Source organism: Bufo bufo, chromosome 3, assembly GCF_905171765.1.
Source record: "Bufo bufo chromosome 3, aBufBuf1.1, whole genome shotgun sequence".
Taxonomy (NCBI): domain Eukaryota; kingdom Metazoa; phylum Chordata; class Amphibia; order Anura; family Bufonidae; genus Bufo; species Bufo bufo.
In genome coordinates, this window is record NC_053391.1 from 94,440,831 (window position 1) to 94,464,104 (window position 23,274).

General features: G+C 44.4%; 1 protein-coding gene across 1 annotated transcript in view; it reads right to left on the minus strand.

Annotated features, from left to right (window-relative positions):
* The window catches only part of TRPV1 (transient receptor potential cation channel subfamily V member 1), a 101,791-nt gene extending 94,274 nt beyond the window's left edge, over nt 1–7,517 (minus strand). Inside the window, exon 1 of the mRNA XM_040422107.1 lies at nt 7,201–7,517. Coding sequence (XP_040278041.1) covers nt 7,201–7,517 — 317 coding nt within the window. The remainder of the gene's footprint in view (nt 1–7,200) is intronic.
* Between the last annotated feature and the right edge of the window lie 15,757 nt (nt 7,518–23,274).

Here is a 23,274-nt window from a genome sequence, read left to right on the forward strand (position 1 = left end):
ATTAACACTGTATGATATGGACTTTGCAAGATGGCATCTTAATGAAAAGATGTAGGGAACAGAAACACTATTCCAGTCCGGTTTTTATATAAGACCAGCAACGCTAATTGATGACCCAATCCTAAACTGCAATCAATTTAAAATTGACTATTTAAAGATTCAAACAGAATGGAGGTCCACACCACTGGGGAAGGAACCAGTTAAGGTTTCGAAATGCATATTGGTACAGTTGGGGACCCATTAAAGAACGTCCTATGCACTAATACGATTCGCACTATGAACAATTTGGATCGCTCCATAAAGTCATCCCGGATTGTTTTATAAATCACCGCCCACCTGACGTGGGCAACCAAAGCTACAACTGACCTGTACCTCGTGACTACGTGAAAAGCCAGGTCTACGAATAGCAGTGCGATTGCCCGATCCACACAAGACATCTAGCCTTGAAATTGCGAGACAGAGGCAGAGGGCGTAAAGATTACGGCGCTCCCAGAGAGGAGTAGCAGCTGAGGTAAGAGACAACAAGTGCCGGAGACCACGTGGGACGCCACACCGAGTGTCATGGTCTTACCTGCTTGCTGCTCTCCTTCGTTTGACATGTGCTGGCGGCCATCTTGGGTCCTGGGTTTCTTGTAGCCTTCCACCCTGCGGCTCCTCCTTCCCCTGGGAGGAGCTGGATGCCTAGCTCATATATATAGGAGGTCTGTGGCTTCAGTTCCTTGCTTGGTCCTCTTGTGTTCACATGCTTCTAAGACTGCTGCTGCTTCTGGTTCCTGATCTTGGCTTCGTCTGACTACCCTGCTGGTTCCTGATCCTGGCTTCGTCTGACTACCCTGCTGGTTCCTGATCCTGGCTTCGTCTGACTACCCTGCTGGTTCCTGATCCTGGCTTCGTCTGACTACCCTTCTGGTTCCTGACCTCTGGCTTCGCAAAGACTCTGCTCGGTTTCACCATCCGTTTGGACTTTTGCTTTACAGCTTTATTTTCAATAAAGCCTTCTATTTTCACTTATCTCTTGTTGTACGTCTGGTTCATGGTTCCGTGACATTAGGACCAAGCCTTGAATTCTGACGGTACAGGGCCATCCTCGCTACCCACGCTGGTTGCCAGACTTGATCAGCAGGATCACCTGTTGGGTCGGTTCGCTGTGGCGTTGCAAACCCTGCTTGAACGCACGGCTCATTTCGCTCCCGTTGCCGATGGGTCGGTTGTCGCTCCTGGGCTCGCTCCTACTGCCGCTCCGGTTGTTGCGCCAGAGTCTACCCCGACACCTGTTGTTGCGCCTGTGGTGTTTCGGGGTATGACCGGTTCTGCCCCTCTTCCACAGCGCTTTGGGGGAGAGCCAACTCAGTGCCGAGGTTTCCTTAACCAGATGGGCATTTATTTCGAGTTGCTGCCACATGCCTTTCCTACTGAGAGATCAAAGGTGGGCTTCTTGATCTCGCTGCTCTCGGACAAGGCCTTGGCCTGGGCCAGCCCTTTATGGGAGAACAACAATCCGGTGGTTGCCGAGTTTTCCGGTTTTGTTGCTTCTCTTCGGAAGGTATTCGATGTGCCGGCTCGTGCTGCCTCTGCTGCAAAGCTCCTTATGTCCATCAGACAGGGTTCACGATCCGTAGCTGAATACGCCATTGAGTTTCGTACCCTGGCAGCAGAGGTGGGCTGGAATAATGAGGCTCTGGTCGCTGCTTTCTCTCATGGTCTCTCGGATGCCTTGAAGGATGAGGTTGCAGCTAAGGACCTACCAGTTGAGCTCGAGTCTCTTATTTCTTTCCTGATTTTGATTGACACCAGACTCAGGGAGAGACCTTCCTTTAAGGAGAACCTGCGGAGGTCTTCTAACAGATTGGTGCCTACGTTTGCTGTCCCACCCGTGCCTCCCTCTCCTCCCAAGCCTCCTGGGGATGACTTGTCTGGGGGTGAACCCATGCAGCTGGGGTTTGCTCGCCTGTCCGAGGGGGAGAGGGCATTCCGGAGACGCGAGGGCCGATGCATGTACTGTGGTCTCGGTGGGCATTTTCGGTTGGCATGTCCGAACCGTCCGGGAAACGCTCGTACCCTGAGATCCTGTCGGGGGCAGATCTTGGGTGGAGTCTCCTCGTCCCCGGTTTCCCGTGTTGACAAACCACTGATCACTGTTGTCCTCTCCTGGGTCGGGGGCTCGGTGACGACCCAGGCGTTGGTGGACTCTGGTGCTGGTGGTTTGTTCATTGATAGTGTGTTCGCTGCCGCCAATTCCATTCCTCTGCAGGCTCGAGGTTCCCCACTGGCTCTTGAGGCGATAGACGGCAGACCCCTTCTGCCGCCACACGTGACTCATGAGACCCTTCCAGTGGGGATAGCCATTGGTGCCGTTCACAGAGAGTCGGTCTGCCTCCAGGTTATTTCGTCTCCACACTACTCGGTGGTCTTGGGGTACCCCTGGCTCCAGAAACATAATCCGACTTTCGATTGGAGATCGGTCGAGATCCTCTCGTGGTCACCGCAGTGTGGGGCTAGTTGCATCCATGGGTCTGTCAAGTTGCTGTGTACTTCCTCGGACTCTCTGTTGCCTCCTGAATACGAGGAGTACCGGGATGTATTCGATAAGGTGCGCGCGGTTGCCCTACCTCCGCACCGCCCATACGATTGTGCCATAGAGTTACAATCTGGTGCCGTTCCTCCTCGTGGCAAAGTCTATCCACTGTCGGTAGCGGAGAATGAGGCCATGGAGGAGTACGTGAGGGAGGCGCTTTCACGCGGACACATTCGCAAATCTTCGTCCCCGGCAGGGGCTGGATTTTTCTTTGTGAAAAAGAAGGGCGGTGAGTTGAGGCCTTGCATCGATTAAAGGGGTCTCAATCGCATCACGATCAAGAACGCTTACCCGATACCCTTGATTTCCGAGCTGTTCGATCGCCTTAAAGGGGCCACGGTCTTTACCAAACTCGACCTGAGGGCGGCATATAACCTGGTAAGGATCAAGGCGGGCGATGAGTGGAAGACCGCGTTTAACACCAGGACCGGTCATTACGAATCCTTGGTTATGCCCTTTGGGTTGTGCAATGCGCCCGCAGTCTTTCAGGAATTCATCAACGATGTTTTCCGTGACCTGTTGCAGCAGTGTGTGGTAGTCTATTTGGATGACATCTTGGTATATTCTGAATCCATGGAGGCCCACATTCTGGATGTCAGACGAGTGTTGCAACGGTTACGAGAGAACAAGCTGTTCGGTAAGCTTGAGAAATGCGAATTTCACCGATCCCAGGTAACCTTCTTAGGTTACATCATTTCCGCTGAGGGGTTCTCCATGGATCCTGAGAAGGTTTCGGCTGTCTTACAGTGGCCCCAGCCCAGTGGTCTTCGTTCCCTGCAGCGCTTTTTGGGCTTCGCCAATTATTATCGGAAGTTCATCAGGGACTTTTCCATGCTGGCCAAGCCTCTCACGGATCTGACCAGGAAGGGCAGTAATTCCCAGGTCTGGCCGCTCGAGGCCATCCGAGCTTTTGAGGCCCTAAAGTCCGCCTTTGTGTCGGCTCCGATTCTGTCGCATCCCAACCCTGGGTTGCCCTTTGTCCTCGAGGTGGACGCGTCTGAGACGGGAGTAGGCGCCCTTCTGTCTCAGCGTAGAACACCAGAGGGTCCTCTACTTCCTTGTGGGTTTTACTCCCGGAAACTGTCTTCCGCGGAGTGCAACTATCAGATTGGTGACAGGGAGTTATTGGCCATCGTGCAGGCCCTTAAAGAATGGAGGCACTTGCTCGAGGGTTCGGTGGTTCCGGTTCTCATCCTGACGGACCACAAGAATCTGACCTACCTTTCTGAGGCCAAGAGATTGACACCACGTCAGGCCAGATGGGCTCTGTTCTTGTCACGTTTTAATTACGTGGTCTCCTACCTACCCGGTTCCAAGAACATCAGGGCGGATGCCTTATCACGGCAGTACTCCGAGCTGTCCAGGGAGGAGTCGATTCCGACTTCGGCCATACCTCCGAATCAGATCCTGGCCGCCATTCGCACCAGCCTGACCTCTCCCCTGGGTGAGCAGATTTTGGCGGCTCAATCTGGTGCTCCCTCTGGGAGACCCAACGGCAGATGTTTTGTGCCTGAGGAGTTGCGCACTCGGTTGTTGCGAACCTACCATAACTCCAAGACCGCGGGGCATCCTGGAAAGAATCAGCTGTCCTGGGCTGTTTCACGTCTGTTCTGGTGGCCTTCCCTACGTTCCGACATCGCCGCATATGTAGCGGCATGCTCCGTTTGTGCCCAGAGTAAGTCCCCTCGGCACCTTCCGTTGGGCCTTCTGCAACCCATAGCCACCGGGGAGCGCCCATGGTCACACCTGGGGATGGATTTCATTGTGGACCTCCCTGCATCCCGAGGCCATACGGTCATTCTCATGATTGTGGATCGGTTTTCCAAAATGTGCCACTGTGTTCCTCTCAAGAAGTTACCCTCTGCACAAGAGTTGGCCACGATTTTTGCCAGGGAGGTCTTCCGGTTGCACGGTTTGCCTAAGGAGATTGTGTCGGATCGGGGGAGTCAGTTTGTGTCCAGGTTCTGGCGCGCCTTTTGCTCCCAGTTGGGGATTCATCTCTCCTTCTCCTCGGCCTACCACCCTCAGTCCAATGGGGCCGCAGAACGATCCAATCAGGCCTTGGAGCAATTCCTTCGTTGCTATATCTCCGATCACCAAGACAATTGGGTTTACCTCCTGCCTTGGGCTGAGTTTGCCAGGAACACGGCGGTGAACTCTTCCTCTGGGACGTCTCCCTTCATGGCCAATTATGGGTTCCAACCTGCCGTGTTACCGGAGGTATTCTCTCCCCAGGATATTCCGGCTGTGGAGGATCACCTTTCCGTCCTACGTGCTTCTTGGGTACAGATCCAGAAGTCCCTTGAGGTCTCTGCGCAGCGCCAGAGATTCCAGGCTGATCGCAGACGAGCGCCTGCTCCTTCCTACCAGGTCGGAGACCGTGTATGGTTGTCCACCCGCAACCTCAACCTTCGAGTGCCCACTCCCAAGCTGGCGCCTCGCTTTGTTGGTCCCTTCCGAGTGCTTCGCAGGGTAAACCCGGTAGCCTATGCCCTTGCGCTTCCTCCTGGCATGCGGATCTCCAACGTGTTTCATGTCTCCCTGTTGAAGCCACTGGTGTGTAATCGTTTCACTTCCTCGGTTCCTCGGCCTCGTCCGGTCCAAGTGGGCAATCGTGAGGAATATGAGGTGAGCAATATCCTGGACTCACGCCTGGTCCGCGGTCGGTTGCAGTTTTTGGTCCATTGGCGTGGTTATGGTCCAGAGGAGCGTTCCTGGGTTCCCTCCGCAGATGTCCATACTCCTGCCTTGCTCCGAGCCTTCCACGCACGCTTCCCTCAGAAACCGTTTTGTGCTCCGCGGAGGAGGGGCCCTTGAGGGGGAGGTACTGTCATGGTCTTACCTGCTTGCTGCTCTCCTTCGTTTGACATGTGCTGGCGGCCATCTTGGGTCCTGGGTTTCTTGTAGCCTTCCACCCTGCGGCTCCTCCTTCCCCTGGGAGGAGCTGGATGCCTAGCTCATATATATAGGAGGTCTGTGGCTTCAGTTCCTTGCTTGGTCCTCTTGTGTTCACATGCTTCTAAGACTGCTGCTGCTTCTGGTTCCTGATCTTGGCTTCGTCTGACTACCCTGCTGGTTCCTGATCCTGGCTTCGTCTGACTACCCTGCTGGTTCCTGATCCTGGCTTCGTCTGACTACCCTGCTGGTTCCTGATCCTGGCTTCGTCTGACTACCCTTCTGGTTCCTGACCTCTGGCTTCGCAAAGACTCTGCTCGGTTTCACCATCCGTTTGGACTTTTGCTTTACAGCTTTATTTTCAATAAAGCCTTCTATTTTCACTTATCTCTTGTTGTACGTCTGGTTCATGGTTCCGTGACACCGAGGCACAGTACCCCGCTGGATATACCACTGTCTACTCCAAAACTGTGAGTGACTGAGTCTTATAAGTGATAGTGTTTTAAGTAAACAGACAGTGCTTTTTCCAAGGAATGCCTTGATACCGGAGATTATATATGCTGGCTTGTATGACTAACCGTATCTAAGTGAAGATAATATTTTGGCAAGTTCCGAATATATTTTATACATACCTCTTAGAAGCTACATGTGTGTGTAATTTAAATTTGCTTTCCATCCTTTTAGAAGCCACTTTTATATTTGTGCGCTGGTTGTGATTTTATTTTAATCAGGATAACATTGGTTCGATTACAGCTATAGAGAGTTATCCAGCTGGTATACCTCATCTTAGCATTTTTATTGTTTGTTAGTAGTGTTTTATTTCGTATTGCGATTATAATAAATAGTATAAAGAGTAGCCTTAGCCTTACTGTTCAGTTTTTTTTTTTACCGACATGAAAAACTGATGAAGTTGATTTCAACTGATGCCACATGGACAGAAAAAAACTTACAAACTGAATAAAGTAACAGAAGAAACTGTAGCAAACTGAAGCATAAGTGAAGGAAACTCGTTAGTGTGTCAGTACTCTGACCCGTGGGTCTACTGTCTTGTACTCATAGCATCATTTCAGCACGGGACATTAGACCCGCGGCTGGACTAGAACTCACAGCATCATAGATAACTATGATGCAGAGTGAATTCAGGACATAGGAGCCACGGCTGGTCTGGGAAATGTGGGCGCCATATGGACTGCAGCCTTTAGCGCAGATATTCTTTCTCCTCGTATTTGAATACCACTCCTGCATTAAAAGTAAACTCTAAACATATGACAGCACCCTAACTGTAGCTTGTCTTCAACCCTCCCTAAAGTCCCTGGACTTTATATATATGCATCTGTATGTGTTTAACATTGCAGCCAACATACTTACCAATCTTTTAGTTTGTAAAATTGAGACATCTAAGCTCTGCTCCGGGGAACACTCTCCCTCCCCCTTCCCGGACCAGCCGCTTATGGGTGGGGTTTATGTTAACCCTGCCCATTTTTGGCCTGGGACAGCCTCAATTTGCTGAGACTGTCTCTGAAAATCAGGGACAGTCCTGCCTAATTTGGGACAGGTGGCAACTATGCCGCCAATGGATGATTGGCAATGAAATTGGTTCCAGTGTACATTATAAATTAGATTGTGAACACCTTTGGGGACAGAGACTCTCTGTGCAAAGCTGTGGAATATGTTGGTGCTATATAACCAACATAAAATAAATAAGTAAAAGAAAAAAAACACGTACACACCTGGTCAACTGGTTACACGGTTTTCCTTTTTCAAATTGTACATGAAATTTAACAGTCGGAGAAACAACCTTGCTTTCCACCAGATACACAGAGTCCATCGGAGCCATTTCTCTCTCTGTGTCCATTTTGCCGAAACGACGCCCTCTGGTTTTAGGTGAGCTGAAGATTGCGTACTTGGGATGCTTTAACTTGAGGTGTTGATGGGTTTCATGGACGTGTAAATTGTTGTCATCACTGTGAGATTCATCTGCTGAGGCATTGGTGTCCTCATTGTGATCGGTTTCTTCAAGATCTGATGAACTTCCCATCTTTTTCATTTTCTTTCACTTGTAGGAAAATAAGTCATGTATCATACAGATTGTTGTATAACTTATAATAAGAGACATCATGAAAAACACAATAAAGTCATCACACAATGTCATGCATATCCTATTACTAAAGCTAACGCCAAACGATATGCTAGGAGAAGCCTTCGGCCAGACGTAGACACAGCAATATTTTAATATATACAGTACAGACCAAAAGTTTAGACACACCTTCTCATTCAAAGAGTTTTCTTTATTTTCATGATTATGAAAATTGTAGATTCACACTGAAAGCATCAAAACTATGAATTAACACATGTGGAATTATATACATAACAAACAAGTGGTTTTCACTTCACAGGTGTGCCCTGTCAGGTTTAATAAGTGGGATTTCTTGCCTTATAAATGGGGTTGGGACCATCAGTTGCGTTGAGGAGAAGTCAGGTGGATACAGTAAAGAAAAACGAGTGGCCATCATTACTTTAAGAAATGAAGGTCAGTCAGTCAGCCAAAAAATTGGGAAAACTTTGAAAGTAAGGGCTATTTGACCATGAAGGAGAGTGATGGGGTGCTGCGCCAGATGACCAATCGAGATAGTTTGGGGTGAGCTGGACCGCAGAGTGAAGGCAAGAGGGCCAACAAGTGCTAAGCATCTCTGGGAACTCCTTCAAGACTGTTGGAAGACCATTTCAGGGGACTACCTCTTGAAGCTCATCAAGAGAATGCCAAGAGTGTGCAAAGCAGTAATCAAAGCAAAAGGTGGCTACTTTGAAGAAGCTAGAATATGACATATTTTCAGTTGTTTCACACTTGTTTGTTATGTATATAATTCCACATGTGTTAATTCATAGTTTTGATGCCTTCATAGTCATGAAAATAAAGAAAACTCTTTGAATGAGAAGGTGTGTCCAAACTTTTGGTCTGTACTGTACATACCTTTTCTGATTCATTCAAAGGCCCAGTTATAACAGGTCACCTATTATGTGGACATGCAACTATTATTGCTATTATTCATTTTTGGGCTCAATTTTGACCAAGGGCAACATCTGTATGGAGTTTGTATGTTCTGTCCATCTTTGTGTAGGTTTGCCTGGGTACATACAGTAGGTTTCCTCTCATACTCCAAAAACATATGAGTATATCAGTTGTGAAAATTGTCCATAGAGATAAGAAAATAAATTGTGGGCTCCACTGGGGCCAGGCAATACTTTTGATTCTCTTCCCCAGGATGAGTTAAAGGGGTTGTCTCACTTCAGCACATGTCATTTATCATGTAGAGAAAGTTAATACAAGGCACTTACTAATGTATTGTTATTATCCATATTGCCTCCTTTGCTGGCTGGATTCATTTTTCCATCACATTATACACTGCTTGTTTCCATAGTTATGACGACCCTGCAATCCAGGAGCGGTGGTCGTGCTTGCACGCTATAGGAAAAGGTGCTAGTCTATGCGCACTCCCACGGTCCCGGCCACCAGAGAGGCCAATGCTTTTTCCTATAGTGTGCTAGCACAGCCACCGCTGCTGGATTACAAGGTGGTCATAACCATGGAAACGAGCCGTGTATAATGTGATGTAAAAATGAATCTAACCAGCAAAGGAGGCAATATGGACAATCACAATACATGAGTAAGTGCCTTGTATTAACTTTCCCTACATAATAAATGCCATAAAGAAAAAGAATCATAATTCGGGAACGGAGCCTCAGATCAACAAAAGATAAACAGCCCTTTAATCAGGTGAACCACAGTTTTGTGTTGAAGCAAACAGCTGGATAGGGAGGTCCCTGGTGACAGATTTCCTTTAAAGAGAATTTGAATTGAAGATTGTGTCCAATCTACAGGTATCATTGCATACAGCAGGAGGAGCTGAGCAGATTAATATATAGATGTGAGAAAAAAGATTCAGTATAACTTGTATTTTATTCATTTAAATCCCAGCTCTTTCAGATGCTTAGGAGTCCGGTGGGTGGTTCTGTGAAGTGATTGATAGCTCTCTATGTCTGATGGAAATCCTGCAACACAGGGGGTTAATCTCCTGCCGATCAGTTTGATCTTCGGCTGGTGATCGACTGAGGGGTGGGGCATATCAAAGGGGCAGGGCTTAGCAATCATTTTGTCCTATTGCTGTCAGGGCACAACAGGGAGGCTCCTGCTCCAACCAGACACAGGACCATGAATAGGGGGAGGGGGGCATGGCTTAACTCCTGGGGCACAGAGAGATTTACTTGAAGGGGTTCTCCAGGCTTTTAATATTGATGACCTGTCCTCAGGATCAGCTGTATGAAGGGAAGGCACGTGCCGTCTCCCGTCTCTCTTCCTGATCACCATGGACATAGCAGCAGAGAGCAGGAAGAGAGAAGGGAGATGGATGGCACGACATGCCTTCCCTTCCTACAGATGATCAGAGGGGGTGCCGGTGTCGGACCCCCGCCGATCTGATATTGATGACCTATCCTGAGGTTATGTCATCAATATTAAAAGCCCGGAGGACTCCTTTAAATATTTATAAGTTTTATTTGTACTATCAGACAAAATAGGATCAAGGGAAAGGACGAGATGAATGGATTAAGTTCTGACATTTTTTTTTTTCAATTCTTTGCACATTTAAAATTTTCATTTTCATTTAAGGATTCAGATATGACTGTATTTCATCAGCATATTGAATGCAGCTGATTGTTCCTTCAACAATCTCGAATGATCCATCATCACTATACAGCTGTTTTTCTATTTTCTGGGACTTGTGAGTACAATGAGAGGCTCACATACACCCATAATAATTCTGAGGATATTCCATTATTTGGAAGTCAGACAGATGTACAATGAGGGACTTTAAGTGTAAATATAAAGACTGAATCACACTATATTTGTACAGAGATGTAGCTTTGAGGGGTACAGAGGCAGCTAAATAAGCTATGTATTTTTCCAATCTAACAGGACAGATGAATTTAAGATTTTACTAACATCAGCTGTATATTCAGTATCCCTTGTGTACAGCAGCTGCACTGGCTTATCCACCAGGAAAGAGTGGTCAAGATTGACCAAGATTAGAGACAACTCTTATGTCTGCCAGTTAGCACTTATTGTGGAGTTGACAGAGGAAACCCTGGCATCATGATCTTCAGGGTTCACGTCTTTATATAGACAGCCGGGTCGGGTCTTTTAAAAGCATCCGAGGGCTGTCCTGTGATAGTAGGGTAATGGTATGTCCTAAGTATAAGCATTATTATAATGACCAGGCAGAGATAAGCCAGTAAACAGTAACAGTCCCCGGGGAGCCGAAAACAAATTACGTAAGGAACATTGTTTTAAAACGAGACAATCCCTGTGGTCCAAAGGACCAAAATCACCTGACTTTTTCCAACAAACCCATGTAATCAAATGTCAAACATGTCGATTTTGTTTGATTCCAGTTAATTTAATGCAGTCTATGAAAAGTTATCTGAAACCGTTACTGGATTCCTGGAAAAGGAAAATATTACTTATTATAATATACATTTGAATATCATCTTAAATAATACACTGGGAGGGAGATTTATCCATATGCAATGCTGATGACCTCGGTTATAAATTATAAATTGCATAGTAATGAGGACAACATTTCCGACTTTAACTGATATAAATAACTCTAAAATGGTTACAAATAGGTTATAGGCATCAGTGCAGCACACGCCAGCCAATGTAACAAATACCATCAAGATGTTCAAAATTCAATCCAGGCGAATCCACTCCAACTCCACTAAAGAACAGCAAGTAATTATATGAAGTGTATAATATATTATACACATAAATTATATATATCTGTGGATAATTACAAATATATATATACACACACACATGCATGTATATACTGTGTGTGTATATATATATATATATATATATATATATATACAGTACAGACCAAAAGTTTGGACACGCCTTCTCATTCAAAGAGTTTTCTTTATTTTCATGACTATGAAAATTGTAGATTCACACTGAAGGCATCAAAACTATATATTAAAACATGTGGAATTATATACATAACAAACAAGTGTGAAACAACTGAAAATATGTCATATTCTAGGTTCTTCAAAGTAGCCACCTTTTGCTTTGATTACTGCTTTGCACACTCTTGGCATTCTCTTGATAAGCTTCAAGAGGTAGTCCCCTGAAATGGTTTTCACTTCACAGGTGTGCCCTGTCAGGTTTAATAAGTGGGATTTCTTGCCTTATAAATGGGGTTGGGACCATCAGTTGCGTTGAGCAGAAGTCAGGTGGATACACAGCTGATAGTCCTACTGAATAGACTGTTAGAATTTGTATTATGGCAAGAAAAAAGCAGCTAAGTAAAGAAAAACGAGTGGCCATCATTACTTTAAGAAATGAAGGTCAGTCAGTCAGCCGAAAAATTGGGAAAACTTTGAAAGTAAGGGCTATTTGACCATGAAGGAGAGTGATGGGGTGCTGCGCCAGATGACCTGGCCTCCACAGTCACCAGACCTGAACCCAATCGAGATGGTTTGGGGTGAGCTGGACCGCAGAGTGAAGGCAAAAGGGCCAACAAGTGCTAAGCATCTCTGGGAACTCCTTCAAGACTGTTGGAAGACCATTTCAGGTGACTACCTCTTGAAGCTCATCAAGAGAATGCCAAGAGTGTGCAAAGCAGTAATCAAAGCAAAAGGTGGCTACTTTGAAGAACCTAGAATATGACATATTTTCAGTTGTTTCACACTTGCTTGTTATGTACAGTACAGACCAAAAGTTTGGACACACCTTCTCATTCAAAGAGTTTTCTTTATTTTCATGACTATGAAGGCATCAAAACTATGAATTAACACATGTGGAATTATATACATAACAAACAAGTGTGAAACAACTGAAAATATGTCATATTCTAGGTTCTTCAAAGTAGCCACTTTTTGCTTTGATTACTGCTTTGCACACTCTTGGCATTCTCTTGATGAGCTTCAAGAGGTAGTCCCCTGAAATGGTGTTCCAACAGTCTTGAAGGAGTTCCCAGAGATGCTTAGCACTTGTTGGCACTTTTGCCTTCACTCTGCGGTCCAGCTCACCCCAAACCATCTCGATTGGGTTCAGGTCCGGTGACTGTGGAGGCCAGGTCATCTGGCGCAGCACCCCATCACTCTCCTTCATGGTCAAATAGCCCTTACTTTCAAATTTTTACCAATTTTTCGGCTGACTGACTGACCTTCATTTCTTAAAGTAATGATGGCCACTAGTTTTTCTTTACTTAGCTGCTTTTTTCTTGCCATAATACAAATTCTAACAGTCTATTCAGTAGGACTATCAGCTGTGTATCCACCTGACTTCTGCTCAACGCAACTGATGGTCCCAACCCTATTTATAAGGCAAGAAATCCCACTTATTAAAACTGACAGGGCACACCTGTGAAGTGAAAACCATTTCATGGGACTACCTCTTGAAGCTCATCAAGAGAATGCCAAGAGTGTGCAAAGCAGTTATCAACGCAAAAGGTGGCTACTTTGAAGAACCTAGAATATGACATATTTTCAGTTGTTTCACACTTGTTTGTTATGTATATAATTCCACATGTGTTAATTCATAGTTTTGATGCCTTCAGTGTGAATCTACAATTTTCATAGTCATGAAAATAAAGAAAACTCTTTGAATGAGAAGGTGTGTCCAAACTTTTGGTCTGTACTGTATATATATGTCATAGATAATTCATTCTGATATCACACTATGCCAAATGACTAACACAGCCCTATTATGTTGCTACACTGAGGAACCAGGATTTGCTATTCTAAACCATTTTGGAGTTATTTATAGCAGTTAAGTGGGATATTTGCCCTCATTAGTATGCAATTAGTAATTTATGTCCCAGGTCATCAGCAATGCAAACGGATGCATCTCGTAAGTACCCCTCCTAGTGTCTTATTTCAGGTTGACTTAATCTACAAATACTTAGAATTTCATTGCTAATGTGTATTACCACAATTACTAATAGTCTCCTCTTATGTTCTATAGATAAGAAATTCCACGGAACATCCAAGGCGTAAAAAACAAGTAGATACTTTTATTCACCAGACAGCTGTCTGGTGAATAAAAGTATCTACTTATTTTTTACGCCTTGGATGTGCCGTGGAATTTCTTATCTATTTGATATCTTGGGGGGTGGATAGTCCCTACAGCCGCTGGCACTCTGCTTCTACAAGTGAAACTGCTGTGCTGTCCAGCTTTTGTATCCTCTTATGTTATAGCTTTACAATCTTCTGGGAACCCAGTAATGGATTACCTGGAATCAAACGAAATCTATATGTTTGACATGCGATTACATGGCTTTGTAAAGGAAAAAAAGTTAACTCCTTAAGAATGCAACTGATTTTGCCCCTTTTTTTAATTTTAAAATGTACCCTTATAAAAAACATTTGGCCCCTCAAGGGACTTCTACTGTTTATTGGCTTATCTTTTATGCCTATGCCTAATAATAAAGCATTAATTATGGCATGCCATAGATCTCCACATAGCCGTGCATAACATATTACATGTTTTTACAAATCTATTATTCCATGTGATATCCTAAAACTTAGAAATAACAAGCAATGCAAACACTCAAGATAAAACTGTTACCTTGTGGAGTCGCCTTCCAGTATATAAGCTTCCTTAACACCTCAGTCCTTTGCTGGATCTACATAGAGGTTATTTATGTCTGAGCAGTCAGTGCCAAGTCTCCATCAGGACCAAAGCCCACTTCCTAGTACTGTTTCAGGATGTTGTGAGATGCTTGATGGATGGGGCTCTGCTCTTCTTTCAGTCTTCTGATATTTCACGGCACACAAAGCTTCAGCAAATACTGTAACTAATGTGATGACTGAGGAAGAGCCTGTAGCCCATGTTATTCCCAAGAGTTATCAAGGCTTTTACTGGGAGCTCTGCACATGTGGATTCCACATTTAGCAGCAAATGCCCCCGTCCAGACTTTACTTCCAGCATTCAGTAGGATGTTAATAAAGACTATTATAGAGAGAGGAATGCATGGGAACTGTTAACACCAATTTCATGCATGTTATGGCTATATGACACAACCACATAAAAGAACAGCCAATACAGAAATTCAGTTTTTCCCATATATTATACAGAATGAATATACACACAGCACTGGTATATGTATTCTTAAAAATAAATTTGAGTATTATTTATTGTAAACTTATTCATCCTTTATCCTCTTTACAGAAGAGATAGCTGCAGATACCTAAACGATATGTAGTTTAAATATATATATATATTTTTAACAAGTAGACGTCTATAACAGGAAAACAATACATAAACACGGCGAGGAGGATCACAACTGAAGCAAGCAGCATGAAACAGGACTAAAGTGTTTCCATCCTCACCTTTGCCATTGGATTTTCCCTTTGTCCAGAAATGTAAGTTTTTTTTAAAAACCACATACAATTTTATAAACTGATTATAGACAACTTTCATCTTACCAATCCCCCTGCTGCTCCTGTCCAGCCAGATTCCCAATCCTCCATCGGTCTCTATACTTCCAGCTCCTCAGATGATGTCATGGATGTGTGACCACTGCAGCCAATTACTGGCTGTAGCAGTCACCTATAATATTCTAAGTGGTAAACAGTTGGAAACCCCTTTAAAGTGGTTGACCATCTTATCACAAATTTCCCTAAAGTAATGTTAACCCTCTATAAGCCAATAGCTCATACAATGTTATAAGAGGATCTGCCCCAATGTCCTCATACAGTCAGGTCCATAAATATTAGGACATTGACACAATTCTAACATTTTTGGCTCTATACACCACCACAATGGATTTAAAATGAAACAAACAAGATGTTCTTTAACTGCAGACTGTCAGCTTTAATTTGAGGATATTTACATCCAAATCAGGTGAATGGTGTAGGAATTACCACAGTTTGCATATGTGCCTCCCACTTGTTATGGGACCAAAAGTAATGGGACAGAATAATAATCATAAATCAAACTTTCACTTTTTTATACTTATTTGCAAATCCTTTGCAGTCAATTACAGCCTGAAGTCTGGAACGCATAGACATTACCAGACGCTGGGTTTCATCCCTGGTGATGCTCTGCCAGGCCTCTACTGCAACTGTCTTCAGTTCCTGCTTGTTCTTGGGGCATTTTCCCTTCAGTTTTGTCTTCAGCAAGTCAAATGCTCAATCGGATTCAGGTCAGGTGATTGACTTGGCCATTGCATAACATTCCACTTCTTTCCCTTAAAAAACTCTTTGGTTGCTTTTGCACTATGCGTTGGGTCATTGTCCATCTGCACTGTGAAGCACCGTCCAATGAGTTCTGAAGCATTTGGCTGAATATGAGCAGATAATATTGTCCGAAACACTTCAGAATTCATCCTGCTGCTTTTGTCAGCAGTCACATCATCAATAAATACAAGAGAACCAGTTCCATTGGCAGCCATACATGCCCACGCCATGACACTACCTCCACCATGCTTCACTGATGAGGTGGTATGCTTAGGATCATGAGCAGTTCCTTTCCTTCTCCATACTCTTCTCTTCCCATCACTCTGGTACAAGTTGATCTTCTTCTCATCTGTCCTTAGGATGTTGTTCCAGAACTGTGAAGGCTTTTTTAGATGTCGTTTGTCTAATGTCTAATCTGGCCTTCCTGTTTTTGAGGCTCACCAATGGTTTACATCTTGTGGTGTACCCTCTGTATTCACTCTGGTGAAGTCTTCTCTTGATTGTTGACTTTGACACACATACACCGTGGTCTTCCAGGTCTTTTAGTGTTGCTGAGCTCACCGATGCATTCCTTCTTTTTAAGAATGTTCCAAACAGTTGTTTTAGCCACGCCTAATGTTTTTGCTATCTCTCTGATGGGTTTGTTGTGTTTTTTCAGCCTAATGATGGCTTGTTTCACTGATAGTGACAGCTCTTTGGATTTCATCTTGAGAGTTGATAGCAACAGATTCCAAATGCAAATAGCACACTTGAAATGAACTCTGGACCTTTTATCTGCTCATTGTAATTGGGATAATGAGGGAGTAACACACACCTGGCCATGGAACAGCTGAGAAGCCAATTGTCCCATTACTTTTGGTCCCTTAACAAGTGGGAGGCACATATGCAAACTGTTGTAATTCCTACACCGTTCACCTGATTTGGATGTAAATACCCTCAAATTAAAGCTGACAGTCTGCAGTTAAAGCACATCTTGTTCGTTTCATTTCAAATCCATTGTGGTGGTGTATAGAGCCAAAAATGTTAGAATTGTGTGGATGTCCCAATATTTATGGACCTGACTTGTATGTGAAGTCCCATCTCCTTGTTTCAGTACAGTCTCGTCACTTACTGTCCAAAACATGGCCACTGATGGAGGAACAAGTGACCAGACCTATCCATCAGGGGTCACCAATAAATAAAGGCATACAGCTTTAAAAACTAGGGCTTGCACAGTGATGGACGGGTCTAGTCAAATACAGACCACCTTGAAATGATGAAGCCGAATGTCGAGCAGGTGCACTGTCGCTCTATTCATTCTCAAAGGGACTGCTGGAGACAGCTGCACACAGCCCTCAGCTATTTCGGGTAGCCCCATGCAGATGCATGGAGCAGGGAGCAGCAGTGTGCATGCTTGACCTACCACTCTATTCTTAACAAGGCGTCCCACGGAGTTATAGGACCCCCCGTTCTGGTACTTATTGGGAGTCCTAAAGGTTGGACCTCCACAAATCCAATAGTAATCCCCTAGTCTGTGGTTAAAAGGTAATATCGGACCCCATAATACAGACCCTAGACCTTAAAGAGGTTTCCCGGGATTTTAATATTGATGACCTTACCTCAGGATAGCGATAAAAGACAATTGCAGAGCAGCACAAATGGACCTCACGACCAATCCGGAATGCACCAGCCGCGATAGGACCACCGATCCACAGCAGTCCCATAAGCAATGGTAGAAAATAAAAAGGTTCACAGCAGCATGTCCGGTGTGACTATTTATTGGGACCCAAGGGTGCACACACCAAAGGATACGACGTTTCAGCTATGCAATACTTGATAATGGCTATTGCATAGCCGAAACGTCGTATCCTTTGGTGTGTGCACCCTTGGGTCCCAATAAATAGTCACACCGGACATGCTGCTGTGAACCTTTTTATTTTCTACTATCCTCAGGATAGGTCATCAATATCAGATTGTCAGGGGTCCGACTAGGGTGGCCACTAGCTTCATCCCAAAAAGCCGGACCTGACCGGCCTCGCCCCAAATGGATAAGCCACTCCCCTGGCCCCGTGAAGACACACCCCATCACAGACAGCAGAAAAAAATGGGGGGAGGAGAGCAAAGAAGTTTCTGAGGAGAAGGTGAGCTGGGGGCAGCCCGGGGTGCTTCTCTCCCCCTCAGTCAGTCACAGGGAGCCATGTCTGCGGGCTCTAGTGACTGACTGGGGGTGAGAGAAGCCTCAGTTTGTTGCTGCAGCTCATGTTCAGACAGCGCAGTGCTGCTACCTGAGCGTGAGCTACTGAAAGGGTGGACATCCCTGTGACAGGGAGCCAGAAAACCGAACTGTCTGGCCTAAAAGCGGACGTCTGGCCAACCTAGGTCCGACACCCGGCCGATCAGCTAGTTGAAGGAAAGGCCGCGCTCCGTCTGAGCACTTCCTTCTCTTGGTTGCTTACCTGCTCACCGTTAACAGCGCAGCGCCAAGCAGGCGTAACTAAAAGCTGTGCCATTCATTTCAATGGGACGGCTTGTTCTTATTCAAGTGTATACACAGATAAACAAACAAAGGAAGGCAACGTTCACACAGAGTGAACCCTTCCCTTCAACCAGCTAATCGGCAGGGTGCCGGAGTGTCAGACCCCCGCCGATCTGATATTGATGACCTATCCCGACGATAGGTCATCAATATTAAAATCCCGGAAAACCTCTTTAAAGTAAACCCTTGCTCCTGCAGTAAGGCGAGCCCTATTCTGTATGTGTAAACCCACAAATATAGAATTAAAATGGCAACCAAAATGTGGCTCAAAAATGTCACAAACACCACAAAAAAACTTGTGCAATACTGTATAAAGTCATAGTCACATACATAATGTAAAGGCAGCCAGGTAAACCAAACTAAACCTCAAAAATGTGGCCACAAATGTGCTTGGCAATTAGGCATATTCCGCTGTTTGTGGTTGCAGATGTGAAAGAAGCCATCCTGAATCTACAGAACATCTGACCTCACTATAAAGGAAAATATTAATTTATATCCAGTTACTACAGTCAACAGCAAGTTGTGTCTTGAGAAAAACATGTCTAAGGAAGTTACAGAATGTGTTGTCCATATAGTCAAGGGAAAATGGCTGTAATATTTACTACCCAATCATGTGACCACCGACAGTAATTGTGGTTAAGCTAAGTGCCTTTTAAGGTCTTGCAATCAATCCGAGGGAGATGATGCGGAAATGTTTTTTTGCTTCGGTCAAATCACAATAATATTAGTGGTTGAAGCATGAGCGGACATGCGGACATGGGAGCTGGATAATTGCAAGTGACTGTTGTAGGAATCAGCAGATTCCGTAAATGTGCATGTGATGGACGGCTGTGATCACTTTAAAAGGAAGATTTTAAAGGGAGCGATCTCCCTATCCAGCAGTTTGCATAGATGCATAGCTATAGTTCACCTGATTAAAGGGCTGTTTATTAGTGTTGATCGAGCACCCCAGTTCGGAAGAGAAGAGGATGTCTGGTTCACAAAAAAAAGGTTAGAAATTGATGGAAAACCCATCAAAATGGTTTGGAAACAGCTTCAAGAGGATGGCTGGATGCGTCTCGGACTCCTATTATCTATGACATACAATAGACAACCACACAAAGGCTATATGCCAAAAGCCAGGTATGTGGAAACCAACAATCTATCCATGAGACAGATAACAGTCAGCATACCTTACAATAGCAGCCTTTTGTACTATGAGGCATTCCAAACCAGCTCTCATCTGACTGAGCGCCAGTAAACTTCAAAGTTGCTTCACATCTGTTGGATGGCTTGGGTGGACCTGCGCACCTAGATCAATATCATTAGGGTGACAAAAAGTTTTCGGATTGTCCTAACATAATATTCAATAACTTTTATATACAGTTTTGTCATGTAAAAACTCATTTGCATAAACATGGGCATATGGGAAAGACAGGCAAATGAGCAGAATCTGCCTTTTTTTTCAGCTGAATAACCATTTGCATGGAAAATTTGCGATTTACACTACTCATGAACAGCGCCATCTATTGGTTTCATAGTCTTATGACAAGATTATTAGTCTTGTCATAAGACTATGAAACCAATAGATGGCGCTGTTCATCTTGTTGGGGTGCTAGTAAGTGGGGCACCCTGCTCAACAGAGTCCACACACCGTGGAGCACTCAGCCTATAATAGCCTGCGCTAACACTGAGGTGTATATCGGATTGCTGCTATCATTCAAACATCTTCTAGCACTTTATCTGCGATAATATAAGCTTGCTAGGGTGCATCTGAGGACTATTGCCCTGCTTGTAATGAATCATTAACAGCGCCATCTATTGGTTTTATAATCTTGTGACAAGACTAATAGTCTTCAAGAGAATTTAGACTAGAACCTTCAGAATCACAGGTGCATATCCATTAAGCAAACATAATTATAAAAAACTAAATGGCTGCACACCATTATACATACAAACAATAGAGCTAAGAAATGGGGGTCATTCTAAATAAAAGTGGTACAATACTGACTATAAATGAGTTAATGGAAGCTCTTAGCGCACATATTTGCTCAAACATGTGTCAGGTCCATCTTCCAGGCGTCAAGGTGGCTTCCGCAGATGGGTCCCTAACACTAAATATACTGCCTCTCTTTGGACTTATTTAAGCCTACAATATTCAGGGCAGTGTAGAGACCAGCTACATACGTACTCTGCTCAGAAGTCCCAGGTAGATGGGTGTGTTCAGTCAAAAAGAGGAGCTACCCTCAATATATACCACAAGAGAATTTAGACTAGAACCTTCAGAATCACAGGACCATATCCATGAAGCAAACATAATTATAAAAAACAAAATGGCTGCACACCATTATAGCCACCTTGACGCCTGGTAGATGGGCCCAAAACATGTTTGAGCAAATATGTGCGCTAAGAGCTAATAAGTATCTACCTGGGACTTCTGAGCAGAGTACGTATGTAGCTGGTCTCTACACTGCCCTGAATATTGTAGGCTTAAATAAGTCCAAAGAGAGGCAGTATATTTAGTGTTAGGGACTCATCTGCGGAAGCCACCTTGACGCCTGGTAGATCAAAAGTTTAAGACCACTTTAAAAATAGCAAAAAATCATATTTTACATTGTTGGATCTTAACAAGGTTCCAAGTAGAGCTTCAACATGCAACAAGAAGAAATGAGAGTGAGACAAAACATTTTTTGAGCATTCAATTAATTGAAAATAACAATTAAACTGAAACAGGCTGTTTTTCAGCTGATCAAAATTTTAGGACCACATGCCTTTAAAAGGCCAAATCTGTGCAAAGATGTGGATTCATTGTCATTTTCTGTCAGGTAGTCACACGTTGTGATGGCAAAGGCAAAAAAAACTCTCCCTTTTTAAATGTGGTCGGGTTGTTGAACTGCATAACCAGGGTCTCTCACAGCGCGCCATCGCTTCTGAGGTGGGACACAGTAAGACAGTCATTTGGAATTTCTCAAATGATCCTGAGGGTTATGGAACAAAAAAGTCAAGTGGAAGACCCAAAAAAATTTCATCAGCACTGAGCCGGAGGATCCAATTGGCTGTCCGTCAAGACACTGGACGATCCTCGACCCAAATTAAGGCCCTTACTGGTGCTGACTGTGGCCCCATAACTATCAGACGGCATCTGAGACTGAAGGGCTTCAAAAACAAAAAAACTTCTTCAAAGACCTTGTCTCCTTGAACGCCACAGAACTGCTCGTTTGGACTTTGCAAGAGAGCACCAAACATGGGACATTCAAAAGGTGGAAGAAAGTTTTATTCTCTGAATATAACCTTGATGGTCCTGATGGTTTCCAACGTTACTGGCATGACAAGCAGATCCCACCTGAGATGTTTTCTACGCGCCACAGTGGAGGGGGCGCCATAATGCTCTGGGGTGCTTTTTCCTTCAGTGGAAAAATGAAGCTTCAGGAAGTGCAGGGGCGTCAAACGGCCGCTGGCTATGTCCAGATGTTGCAGAGAGCATTCCTCATGACTGAGGGCCCTCGTCTGTGCGGTAACGACTGGGTTTTTCAACAGGACAACGCTACAGCACACAATGCCCGCAAGACAAGGGACTTCTTCCAGGAGAATAACATCACTCTTTTGGCCCATCCTGCGTGTTCCCCTGATCTAAATCCAATTAAGAACCTTTGGGGATAGATGGCAAGGGAAATTTACAAAAATGGACAACAGTTCCAGAAAGTAGATGGCCTTCGTGCGGCAGTCTTCACCACTTGGAGAAATGTTCCCACTCACCTCATGGAAACGCTTGCATCAAGCATGCTGAAACTAATTTTTGAAGTGATAAACAATAACGCGGAGCTACTCATTACTGAGTTCATGTTTGGAAGTTGGATTTCTGTTTTGGGGGGGGGTTTAGTTTTTTTTTGGAGGTGTGGTCCTAAACTTTTGATCAGCTGAAAAACAGCCTGTTTCAGTTTATTCGTTGTTTTCATTAAATTGAATGCTCAAAAAATGTTTTGTCTCACTCCCATTTCTTCTTGTTGCATGTTGAAGCTCTACTTGGAACCTTGTTAAGATCCAGCCATGCTAAATATGATTTTTTGCCATTTTTCAAGTGGTCTTAAACTTTTGAGCAGGACTGTATAATGGTGTGCAGCTATTTTGTTTTTTATAAGACTAATAGTCTTGTCATAAGACTCAGTTTAATAGTCTTGTCATAAGACTATGAAACCAATAGATGGCTCTGTTCATGACTCATGAACAGCACCATCTATTGGTTTCATAGTCTTATGACAAGACTATGAATCCAATAGATGGCGCTGTTCATGAGTAGTGTAGATCGCGAATATTCCATGCAAATGGTTTTTCAGCTGCAAAACAAGGCAGATTCTGCTCATTTGCATGTCTTTCCCATATGCCCATGTTTATGCAAATTAGTTTTTACATGACAAAACTGTATAGAAAGGTTATTGAATATTGTGTTAGGACAATCAGAAAACTTTTTGTCATCCTAATGATATTGATCTAGGTGCGCAGGTCCACCCAAGCCATCCAACAGATGTGAAGCAACTTTGAGGCTTACTGGCTCTCAGTCAGATGAGAGCTGGTTTGGAATGTCTCATAGTGCACAAGGCTGCCATTGTAAGGTATGATGACTGTTATCTGTCTCATGGATAGATTGTTGGCTTCCACATACCTGGCTTTTGGCATATAGCCTTTGTGTGGTTGTCTATTGTATGTCATAGATAATAGGAGTCCGAGACGCATCCAGCCATCCTCTAAATGCTGTTTCCAAACCATTTTGATGGGGTTTCCATCAATTTCTAACCTTTTTTTGTGAATCAGACACCCTCTCTTCTTCAGAGCAGGGGGTGCCAGGTTTGATGCTTGGGTCTCCCATTGACTTTCATTGTATTAAATTGTACTCGAGCACCCGCAGTATTCGGCTGAGCACTGCAATGTGCCGAGCACAGCGATGCTCGAGCCGAACAGCAGTTCACCCAAGCATGCTCGCTCAACACTACTGTTTATCTTTTGTTAATCTGAGGCTCCGTTCCAGAGTATTTTTTTTTAATATGCAACTTAGGCATTTGGTGCTACGAGGGCT